General features: G+C 47.8%; 1 protein-coding gene across 1 annotated transcript in view; it reads left to right on the top strand.

The window, feature by feature from the left end:
- Positions 1 to 11,781: 11,781 nt before the first annotated feature.
- The window catches only part of LOC125430911 (disks large homolog 2-like), a 204,586-nt gene continuing 204,084 nt past the window's right edge, over positions 11,782 to 12,283 (top strand). Inside the window, exon 1 of the mRNA XM_048493268.1 lies at positions 11,782 to 12,111. Within this exon, the coding sequence (XP_048349225.1) occupies positions 11,782 to 12,111 (330 nt within the window). The remainder of the gene's footprint in view (positions 12,112 to 12,283) is intronic.

The raw sequence follows: 12,283 nt of genomic DNA, 5'->3' as shown, positions 1-12,283 counted from the left end.
GACATGCAGCGGAGTTGATGTTTAAATCGAGAGATCTGTAAAGTTGCTGCTTAGCCTTGGAAGGTTTTCGTCTGACAAGGTTGGCGGGACGCCCAGATTGGGGAGCGTTTCTAGTATCTGTAGTTTCTAGTATTTGTATCTCCTGTTTCTTTTGCCTGCCTGTGTGAAACTGTTTCAATGTGGTTTTCAGATGGGAACTACAGGTGTTTATCTTACTTTGGCGGGAACTGGCGGGGTGCCCATAAAAGAGGCTGTTCGAACGTTGGGAGGTCAGTTCCCGCATTGCTTGTGATCGACTTAGAATGCCAGCTCAATAAAGAACTTGAAAAGTTACTTTTGGCCTGGACTTTACTGGTTCCTTACAAGATCCCAATTTTGAAACATCTCTCTTGCGGTATATTTAGCAGGTCTATTCTTTCGTCCAAGCTGGACAGTCTTGGGTTGACCACGTGGTAATTGACTCCTGAATTTTCAGTGTTAGGGGGGTTTTTAATGCATTTTTCTTAAGTAGGGGGAATGTTTAAAATGGTGTCCCCCATCTTAAATCTGAAGTGGTACAGTCCATGGGTTGGATTGCAGTTGGTCTCCCGACTGTAGAGATCAGTGTGTCCGGAGAAAAAGGGGGTGCTGGGGGGTATTGGTAGCATTATACCCCTCTGAGGTCCCTCCCCTGCTTAAATCCTGACTTCCCCCAAATCCTGAGGAATTTCCCAACCCAGAGTTGACATCTAGAACTTTCGTAGCTTTTAGTGTATTTTGACATGTCAGGGTTTTTGTAGCAGTTTGTGGTGTGTGTCGTCTTAGGCCCATTATGCGTTTTTGTTCTGCCCTGTGGTGAGCTCGCATTTCCTTTGGGGCATTTCCTTTGAGCTTACATTTCCTTTATGGACAGCCCCCTCCCCCAACTCACTGCAATGCAGATTCAATAAACCTCATGGTTTTCAAGAGTGAGCAGATTATGAATTCTGCCTAAGACCCTGAAGAGATGCTGCTGCTCAGAGTAAGTGTAACCTCTATGTGGGTTCTGTGGGGCAGAACTTGGAATGAGTTTGCAACAACAAATTAAAAACAAAACAAAATGGTTTACTTTCTTAACATCTAACATCTAACATCAACCTTTAACGTCACACTTCAAGGTCCTGTTCAGGTTGCATTTTCAAGTCCTTATATTTACAGTCTACTGATACTGCCAAGTCCAATTCTTCTTTGCAAGTGGGTTGGCTCCTGAAGACTCCAAGGGCTTGCTGAACAGGATTCAACATGATGAAGGTTTCCAGGAGAACTCTCACCAATTACAAACATAAAAAACCCTTAACAAGGTGTTAAGGGCTTATACAAATCAAGGTCTGAGTCTGGTAGCCTTGTCTCCTCCAAACTACATGAGCTCTGTAGCCTTCTGCTGCTTTGAGTCTCCACCCCTTCCTGGGTCAACCCATTCTGAGCATGGGGGTTACATAAGCAGTACTGGTCTTGATAGATCAACAGTGTGATTCAGTGGAAGGCATGTCCTTTCATCGAGCTGAAGCAATGTGCAGATCTCTCCTGGCCAAAAGCACTGGAAAAAGTTGGGAACTTCCACATTCAGTAAACCTCTGAACACCAGTGCCAGAGAGTAACATTAGGGGAAGGTCTCAGTTTCTATGCCCTGTTGTTGGACCTCCTTAGAAACTGGTTGGGCACTGTGTGAGACTGGATGCTGGGCTAGATAGAATACTGGTTGGATTCACTCGGGTTCTTCTTACATTTACATTAGGGGAAGGCTTCAGTCTCTATGCCCCATTGGTTGGCCCTTCCATAGGAACTGCTTGGCCATTGTGTGAGACAGGATGTTGGACTAGATGGACCCCTGGTCTGATCTTGAAGGGCTCTTCTTATGTTCTTATGAAACCAGAGGCATAGCTCCAAGGGGCGGGGGCGTGTGTGATGCACCAGACGTGCGCCCTGTGGGGGTGTGGCAAGGGCCTTCTGGGGGTGGGGTGGGCGGGGCCTTCTGTGGGTGGGGCATTCTGGGGTGGGATGGGACGGGGCAGAGGACACACCGGTGCACTGGGCGCTTTGCGACTCCTCTGTATGAAACATTTGGTCTCTATGCCCTGCTTGTTAGTTCTCCATAGGAGCTGTTTGGCCGCTGTGTGAGACAGGGGGCCAGACTAGATGGGCCACTGATCTGATCCAGCAGGGCTCTTCTTATGTGTTTATGTTCACTTGGGTGCCATTTCTAACATGGCAGGCATCTTGCTCCCAGGAAGAAACTTTAGCAGTGTCAGTGGTGGTGCCAATCAAAGCCTGCCAAACTTTTCAAAGATTGTATCTCTCATCCCTTTCAATGATCTTACGGCTGCTTTGAAAAGCTCAGCTTGTGAATATCTGCTGTCTACCCCACCTCCAGCCAAACAGGTTTGCCAAAATTATGGACAGCCTATAGCCAACAAGTGCGATGGGCTATAAACTACTCAATGACCCGATCTCTTCAGTGACTTCAAGGTAAAAATCTCTGGTAGAAGATTTCTGGTCAGTCTCTTATATGGTGCTCAGATTTAATGTTGCGGCAAACTAGAAAAGTGGTGAAATTTTTGTTTTTTTATGATCGCTGCATAAAAAAGGATCCGACAGGTTATGGAGCTGCTGCAATTGACTAACTGCATCAGAGTATGAGGTGGGCACTCAAAGGGCAAATTATTTATGGAAAATGGGGTTTTATCAATCCAGCATCAGGCAGAGGTTTATCTAGGCGGGAAAATGTAGCCTGGTGCAAAATCTGAGTGTTCTGTCCCCTTCCCCTCCCCCCACCCCTGGTATGGGCAGCCACCCTCTCCCACCATGACCAAACAATGATTTTTTTACACCAGGTCTTGAAGTCAGATGTATGGACCCTGGGGGAAGAAGGAGGGGTGTGGGGGGATTTTCTGCCTCCCATGTGACTAAATGGCTGCAGCCTGAAGACATTTGACCCCATATGTCCCCCTGGGCGGTATGCCCCTGGCACAAGGACACTGAATTTTATGACAATTTTGGGCCATGGCTGCCATTCTTGTTGTGGTAACAATGTGCAGTGTACATGTAAAGTTTGGGTTGGAACGGAAGATGTTCTTCCACCATACAGAGAGATACAGTCCACAGTCTGGAGCAGCAGTGGCATAGGAGTTTAAGAGCTCATGTATGTAGTCTGGAGGAACCGGGTTTGATTCCCAGCTCTGCCGCTTGAGCTGTGGAGGCTTATCTGGGGAATTCAGATTAGCCTGTGCACTCCCACATGCACCAGCTGGGTGACCTTGGGCTAGTCACAGCTTCTCGGAGGTCTCTCAGCCCCACCTACCTCACAGGGTGTTTGTTGTGAGGGGGGAAGGGCAAGGAGATTGTAAGCCCCTTTGAGTCTCCTGCAGGAGAGAAAGGGAAGATATAAATCCAAACTCCTCCTCCTCCTCCTCCTCCTCCTCCTCCTCTTCTTCTCTTCTTCTTCTTCCTCTTCCTCTTCCTCCTCCTCCTCCTCCTCCTCCTCCATTGGCATAAAAACACTTCTATTGGTGGAGGGGTGAGGATGATCGCTGCCAATATCCCCCTCCACCCCACAACCTCACTCTGCCCACTGTAATGTTCAGAACAGAATTTTGAAGATTGGGTGCATTGCATCAGGAACAAGGAATGCAGAACATCCATTTCTGCTTGCTTCGTTCCATTCGTAGTACTTTGGAGTCAGTCCTTGCTGACTGTAATTTGAATCTGAAATTTTTAAAAGCCACTGAAAGGAGTCCTGCCTTAGGTTAGATGAACTTTCTGTGGAAGGCCTACTGAAGATGGGCTGCACCTTTTGGATACAGGCCATAAGATGTTATGGGTCAGAAATGAGCTAGAGTAGTGACTCTGTTATATACGGGGTATGAAGTCATGCACAGATTCCATTCCTCTGCAGAATGACCTGCCTTCGGAGGTCAGGAAAATTCCCATGTTTGTCCTTCTGCAAAATATATGAAACAGAATTCTTTGGCAGAACGTTCTTAGAAAGGTGACAGGGTTATATTTTAAGGGACTAGTTCAAGTCAGCTCTCTTATGAAGAGATCCGGACTGTGGACTATATCACTCTGTATGGTGATAGAAAGTGCTCTCAAATTGCACTCAACGTATGGTGGCCCCGTGGTACAGAGTGGTTAGCTGCAGTATACCAGTCAAAGCTCAGCTCATAACCTGAGTTGAATCCCAATGGAAGTTAGTTTCAGGTACCAGCATCAAAGTTGATGAATTACAGGTGAGCCTATATTTTGTGCAAATTCAAAGTTGACCCCGCCTTCCATTCTTTTGAGGTCAGTAGAACCAGGACCCAGCTTGCTGGAGATAAAGTGTAGATTACTGGGGGAGGCAGTGGCAAATTACTTTGTAAACATGATCTGCCTAGTAAAGGATGTGAGGTGACATCACTCCATGGGTCAGTAATGACCTGGTGCTTGAACAGAGAACTACCTTTAGCTTTAGGTGTTTGGGGGCAGCAAACGAACAGAGTTGGTTTGTCATTGCTGCTACTCTGAAGTGACCCTGGATTTTGTTGGTGGTCTCCCATCGAAGTGCTCATCAGGATTTACCTTACTTAGTTTCCAAGATCTGATGAAATTGACCTAAGCTGGACCATCCTAATTAGAACACCACCATGTATGGTGGTGGCAAAAAGTACTGTCAAGTCACAGCTGATTTATGGCCATGTTGTAGGGGTTAGGAGGCAAGAGATATTCAGAGGTGGTTTGCCATTGTTCTGTATCACAACCCTGGAGTTCCTTGGAGGTCCCCCATCCAAATACTAGCAAGGGCTGACCCTGCTTAATTCTGAGGTCGGCCTAGCTTGGATCATCCAGGTAAGGGCGCCCGCATGTATATAGTAGATATTATTTGCTTGCCATATACTATCCTGCTGTCATAGCTTTGATTTCTGCTTATGTAATACAATTTTCTGCATTGATTAACATGTCTGATATTTGGCTTTGTTTCAGAATGCTATACCCCTAGTTCTATTATGAGACATATTAGTTGTTTCGTCCTATTGATTGCACTGACTTTCAGCATGGCGCAGTGGTTAAGGGCAGCGGACTCTCATCTGGAGAAATGGGTTTGTTTCCCTGCTCCTCCACATAAATGATGGACTCTAATCTGGATTTGTTTCCCCGCTTCTCCATGTACAACCTGCTGGACTAGGCTGGATCTTGGACTAGTCACAATTCTTTCCACACTCTCTCAGCTCCACCTACCTCACAAGGGGTCTGTTGTGGAGAGCGGAAGGGAAGGAGTTCGTAAGCCGCTTGGAGAGTCCTTACAGGAGAGAAAGATGGGGTATCAATCCAAACACCTCCTCTTTTTCTTCTACACCATGTAATATGCCTGGAGTCCTGGAAGGTAGACTCTAAACAAAGTAGACAAATAAAGTCAATAATAGCAGCACATGCAATTCTATTTAGTTCCCAGAGACATCCTTGATGGCTCAGGAAATCATTCTCTAGCCTGTGTACTCATGAACAGCTGGCAAACCACCCGGCCTGCCAAATGCTGCCACTGCAAATGTGCTGGCAGTTTTTAAAGGGCAAGGATATTTTCGAGAAGATCAAGAGGCTTGACTTGACAAAATAAAACCCAGGCATTTCAAACCGGGGGGGGGGGGGTGGGGTTGAGTTTCATTCATATAAGCGCAGAGTGGAGTCTTCTGTCTGTTCATGCCCATGTCCCTGCTGGAGCCCTGGCTGCTTGTTGTAGAGAGCTGCCTCCTGAGCTCTCACTGCGCTCTAGGAACTTCCCAGATCTCTATGGCAAACAGGTGCTATGACATCACTTCCGGCGTATATACCCAGATGCATCGTTGTGAACCTCGAGTTTCCAGGGTTTCTTCCCCCACAAGGTACTGAGAGTTGCCAGCTGAGTTCTTGATAGTTGGTGGTTCTTCTCCCGGTCTCCTTGCCTGCCTCCCATTTAAGTTGCTGAAGTATTCATGGTGTAGCAGATACAATATTCACCGTGACAATGAAAAAATACAGCGAAGTGTGAACTTCTGTGCCCCATTCCACAAAATCTTTCCATAGTTAAATCTAACCCCCCCCCCCCAAGAACTGGGGCAGGGAGGGAGAAAATCTGGAAACTCAAATCACACAATACCACAACAGGAAAAGAGATTCCACCTAAACATTAGGAAGAATTTCCTGACAGTAAGGGCTGTCCGACAATGAAATATGTCGCCTCAGAGTGTGGTGGAGTCTCGTTCTTTGGAGGTTTTTAAATGGAGCCTGGATGGCCATCTGTTGGGAGAGCTTTGATTGTGTCTTCCTGCCTGGCAGGGGATTGAGCTTGATGGCCCTTGTGGTCTCTTCCAACTCTATGATTCTACAACGCCATATCTGGGTACCTATTGGGAAATCATGTGATGGCATCACACAGCACTATTTTTATCATAGAGATGTGAGAGATTCTTAATGGCTGCTGCAGCTTCCTTCAGTCACACAGCAAAGACCCTTGTGCTGTGGTGGCAGCAAACATCTTTAAAATGCTTATCTGAGGGACCGTCTCTCCCTATAACGCCCTTCTAGGCCCCTCCACTCATCAGAGGCGGACCTACTGGTGATCCCTGGCCCCGAGGCGATCCGGCTGGCCTCTACAAGGGCCAGGGCTTTTACGGCTCTGGCCCCTACCTGGTGGAACAGGCTTCCGGGTGAGATCAGGGCCCTGCGGGACTTACAAAGTTTCCCAAGGGCCTGTAAAACGGACCTGTTCTGCCAGGCGTTTGGCCAGCCGGGATGATCTCAGCTTCGTCATAAAGAACATCTGCCCTCCTGTGGGCACACAAAGGGGGGGGGAGGGAGAGGTTGAAGCCATCTGCAAGTTTTAGCATTTTATGTATATTATGATATGTTTTAAATTGTTTTATGATTGATGGACAACACCCTGAGCCTTTGTGGGAGGGCGGTATATAAATCAATCAATCAATCAATCAATCAAAAAAATCAATCAATCAATCAATCAATCTTCACAGCCAATCAAACCAGAACACATGCTGGGCAAAAGTCCCACCCACTTCATAAGACACTTTTTAGGTGTCAGAAAAGCTGTATGAGGGGGCCATGGTACCCAGGAGCACTACTTTAGGGACCCTTGTCCTAGAGCAGTGGTGGCGAACCTTTGGAACTCCAGATGTTATGGACCACAATTCCCATCAGCCCCTGCCATGCATGCCAATTGGCCATGCTGGCAGGGGCTGATGGGAATTGTAGTCCATAACATCTGGAGTGCCAAAGGTTCGCCACCACGGTCCTAGAGTGTTGCACAACGCCAATCCCCCTGTTTTGCTCTCGGTGCTACCCTGAGAGCCAACAGGAGCTGCGGGGCTGGCAGTATGAGGTTGCTGTTCACAGTGGGCAGCCTGGTTTCCATTTCAACCGGGAAGTGGGCACGAGAAGTCAGAAGACTCAACTCTGCGCTCGTGCAAATGACGTTCAGTTCAATCTGCACCTGCTACGAGTGACAGGCCCGGTGCATAGATCTGCAAATGCAGAAAATAGAGTAGCCGCGCATGGTTGCAGAACAGCAGCCCGGCGTCTCATCTCTGCGCTGCAAATCAAGAGCATAACGTGCGGGGTGCGTGTAATGTATTGCAACAGCTCCGAGCTCCTTACTACAGGCAGGCCTGCATAATAGAGACCGTAATGCATTCTTACTGTTGTAATTCACATGTGTTCCAGGGTTGCAGTTATTGCCCGTGACAGTTTCTTTTATGAGCACTGTGATGTTCAGTTATATAATGCATGCCCAGCATGAAGAAGAACAAGGTTTAATGAGCCTTGTTTGCATCATTCACGGCATGCGCACCATCTCCCTGTGTGCCAAGATACTTCTGCTTGCAGCTGTGTGCCGTGTTAGCCAGGCAGCACCTTCTCAATTGCAAAGAACCTTTGGAAAGGGATGCTTAGCAGTGGCAAAGGTGTGCTTATCTAGGGGATAGGGGAGTCAAAGGGATGCGGCAGTGGTGGGATCCAAATATTTTAGTAACAGGTTCCCATGGTGGTGGGATTCAAACTGGCGTAGCACCAATGGGGCAGGGCGGGGCATTCCGGGGGCGGGGCATTCTGGGGGCAGGGCATTCCTGGGTGGGGCTGTGGCAAGGATGCAGCCGCTGCGCCGGTCCTTGGGCGGGAAACAAATGCACGCAGGCACAGGCTGCCACGCACGCCGGTGCACCTCCTGCTAGACTGCTTCAAGTTCTGCGCGCTACTGCTGAGAGGAGGGGCATAACTCAGGCAAAAATCACGTGGCAAAATCACCCATTAGTAACCCCCTCTCGGCACACACAAATAATTAGTAACCTACTCTCAGGAACCTGTGAGAACCTGCTGGATCCCACCTCTGGGATGCAACTGGCGAAATAAGAATTTAGCAAGTTCCTTCTTGGTTAAAGCTTTCACCTTCCGGATGGTGGCTTGCAATGGGAAATGTGCTAGCTTGATCTCGTCAGATCTCGGTAGCTAAGCAGAGTTGGTCCTGGTTAGCACTTGGATGGGAGACGACCAAGGAATGTCAGGATCACTATGTAGAGGAAAACAATGGCAAACCACCTCTGTTAGTGTCTTGCCTTGAAAATCCTATTGCAATTTGATGGCACTTAACACACACGCATGTGGATATATTAATGAAGTAGGGATGGAAGACAATTGTTCAGTCATAACACAACTATTTACAAGCTTGTGTGCTGACCTACAAGTGTAATAAAAATTGCAAACAAGGAATTCAACGTCAGCTCGACTGAGTTTGTCAGATTTCAGAAGCTAAGCAGAGAGGAGGCCACCAAGAAAGCCCAGGGTCATAATGCAGAGGCAGGGAATGACAAACTGTCTCCCAACATCTCAGCGGTTCTCATTAAAAAACCCGGGGTGAGCCTGTTAGAGCCAGCTACAGTGTGAACACCAATCGGGAGCAGGACCAGTTTATTTTTCCCGCCCAGCCACCTGATCTCCCCGCCTGATGTTCATTCAAGCTGCCACTCAAAAACAACAGCCAGTCAGAACACGGGACACTGGGCATGCTCAAATAAGCTTGCAGTGTAAATACAGAAGTCCCGGGCTCGTGCAAAACAAGCTGGAGTCTTTCCTCCCGGTCTTCACTGAATTCCTTCACAAAACGGGCAGCCGTGTGAATGGACACTTTGGGATAAAATAGACCCAGGTTTTGTTTAAAAAACCCGGTGGTACACAGGTATGATTTTGCCATGCGGAAACGACTTTAGCGAACCAGACCTTTGATCCCTCAAGGTGCGCATTGCCTACTCGGACTGGCAGCAGCTGTCCAGGATCTCATGCAGGGATCTTTCACATCGCCTACTGTCACATCCTTTTACTGGAAACACCCAGGGATTGAATCTGGGACCTTCTCCAGAGTGGAGGCTCTGCTACGATGTCATTTCCCCTCCCTGTGTTGGCCGAATGTTTGCTGCCCTCTCCAAACTTTGGGGAAAGAAAGCTCTTTCTAGCCATTTCTGCTGGAGGTCTTTTAATGGGAGACGACAGAGATTGAAAATGAAAATTCATGCATGCCATAGCTAGCTAGCTAGCTATTTTTATTTATTTATTTATTTATTTATTTATTTATTTATTTATTTATTTATTTATTTATTTATTTATATGCCCTTCCCTATCCCCAAAGAACTCAGGGTGGCTTCCAAATGGCATAAAGCCTAAAATAATACATAAAAATACATTTATATTCCGCTTTATCCCAGCCAAATGCTGGCCTCAGGGAGGCCTGCACTTAGACCACAATCAATACATAATACAACAATCGATACAATCTTTGCATAATACAGTCCGTCAATAGTACAATAAGCAATGGAAATGATTTAAATCAGAACAAGAAATAGTTAACATTTACAAAATATTTGGACTTACACACCTTTCCATTTCCCATTTCAATCTTCAACAGTGGATAAATTTACCCAAACAAATCTATAAATAAGTAGGAAATAATAAAAGAAGAGTTCCCAGTAAAACCTCAGGGGTCTGCAACTTGCAGCTCTCCAGATGTTCATGGACTACAATTCCCATCAGCTCCTGCCACCATGGCCAATTGGATCTCTGGACCCCCTGAACGTTGGACCCCCTGAACCAAACTTCACCAAACCTGGGTGATATCATTAGGAAAGTCTCCTAAAGATACCCTGAAAGTTTGATGCATCTAGATTAACCATTGCACCCCTGACAGCAGGCACCCCCCAAATTTCCCCAGATTCTCCTTTTAAATCCACCCCCTTCGGCATGGATTTAAAGAGAGAATCTGAGGTCCTCAGTTTAGAAGAAGAAGAAGAGTTTGGATTTATATCCCCCCTTTCTCTCCTGTAGGAGACTCAAAGGGGCTTACAATCTCCTTGCCCTTGCTCCCTCACAACAAACACCCTGTGAGGTGGGTGGGGCTGAGAGAGCTCCGAAAAGCTGTGACTATCTCAGCTGGCGTGTGTGGGAGTGCACAGGCTAATCTGAGTTCCCCAGATAAGCCTCCACATATCAAGTGGCAGAGCAGGGAATCAAACCCAGTTTCTCCAGATTAGAATGCACCTGCTCTTAACCACTACGCCACATTGAAAGTGATGCTGTTTCAGGGTGGGGGATAATCCACCCCAAAACAGCATCACTTTCAATGTTGTTTAACTAGGGACCCCAGATTCTCCCTTTAAGGTGGATTTAAAAGGAGAATTTGGGCTATCTAGTTTAAACACCATTGAAAGTGATGCTGTTTAGGGGTGGATTCCAGCATCACAGCGGCTGCCGGAGGGGAAGGGGCGCAAAACTCAGATTTTGCACCAGGCTCCATTTTCCCTCTATGCCTCTGCCCAGAGGGGAGGGGCAGGGGAGGGCAGGGCAGGGCAGGGCAGGGGAGTCTGCTATCCCCAACCTCTGAGAGCTGCTTTTATAAGCGCTAGGCCAGGGGTGCGGCTTGAGGAGGCGTGGCCATGCCCTAGGGGCGTGTGGGGGTGTGGCCCCCCCGAATCCCCCCCATAAAAAATTTATACCTACGTCCCTGCCATCTAGCATGGGCTGATGAAGACATTTACTCTCTAAAAATATAGTTTTCCATTTCATGACCAAGTCCAAATTACGAGATGTGTACCTTTCCAGTCTCACTGTGCAGACCTCCTTTTTGGAGGTGGAGACTTTATAGAACCACAGTGTGTCTTTCTGAGCACACATTCAGTCTTTGCCAAGCTGAGATATGCACCGTGCATTTCTTCCAAGGGAAAGATGGAGGGGGGGCGGGAAATGTTTCTTGGGGGCTCCCGTGTTTATTAGTTTATCTCAGGCTAGCGGAGCTTTTTCTGGAGGGGAAGGATTTCTTGCCCAGCCTTCCGTGCATAACCATTTTAGCAAAAGTGTGCTTGTATTTCACGGCTCGGAGGAGGGAGAAAAATTGAAGGGAAAAAACTGCATGGCTATCCCCCCCCCCGTGATATCTACGATCCCCCCCTCCCCGATCCAACAAGGGAAGGTTTTGTAGTTCAGGCTTGTAAACCCAGCTGTGTGGAGCATTGATTGCTTTTGCCTGGAGCAGGGATGCTGTCAAGTTGCTCGGTGAGTTGAGTCATCTATTGACAAAGAGCTACTCGCCAGCAGATGATGCTGTGCAGCTCCACTCTTCCTGGCTCCCACGATGCACCGCTTATAGCAGCTGTCAAAGGTACTTGAAGGGGCTACGAAGCAGGACTTTTGCATCTGCCGAGAAGAGGAGAGACCGAGGAGATCGCAAGGGGACCAAAGGCAACTAGACAACCGGGAGCTATGACTGCCTACCTCCCCAGGCAGCACAGCTGCTGCCGGGGGTCCGATGGGATGGAGCCCACCCGAGGTATGCCTATACTCCCCAGGGATAGCCACTGTTCATGTGGTTGGCAGCAGAGCTCCCAGGGGCGTTGTTATAATCCGCAAGTGTTGCCGACCACTGCTTCGGGACCCCCGGGTCCGACTTTGAGCCAACCCAAGACTAAGCGTAGTGCTTCGTGGGAAAAGGGCCCCAAAAGTCCCCCCAAACCCTTAACTAAGGCAAAGATGGCTGCAGGAGAGTGGTGGTTGGATTGTACCTGCCCCCACAGCTGGTACCGACCGGTACAGGTGAGACTCTTTTTTTTTAAAGTTGTACAAAGTTGATAAAGTTTGAAAGGCAAAAAAGTTAGTTATTTTCTGCTGGGATTATAAAGTTCTTTTTCCCCCCTTCTCGCTCCAAGGAAGAGCTAGATTGTTGCGTAGCAGCGCTTTTCTAGGCAAGGCATGCTGATAGCTTCTA

The sequence above is a fragment of the Sphaerodactylus townsendi genome, linkage group LG04 (genome assembly GCF_021028975.2).
Source record: "Sphaerodactylus townsendi isolate TG3544 linkage group LG04, MPM_Stown_v2.3, whole genome shotgun sequence".
Classification (NCBI taxonomy): domain Eukaryota; kingdom Metazoa; phylum Chordata; class Lepidosauria; order Squamata; family Sphaerodactylidae; genus Sphaerodactylus; species Sphaerodactylus townsendi.
This window is presented reverse-complemented; position numbering and strand designations above follow the sequence as displayed.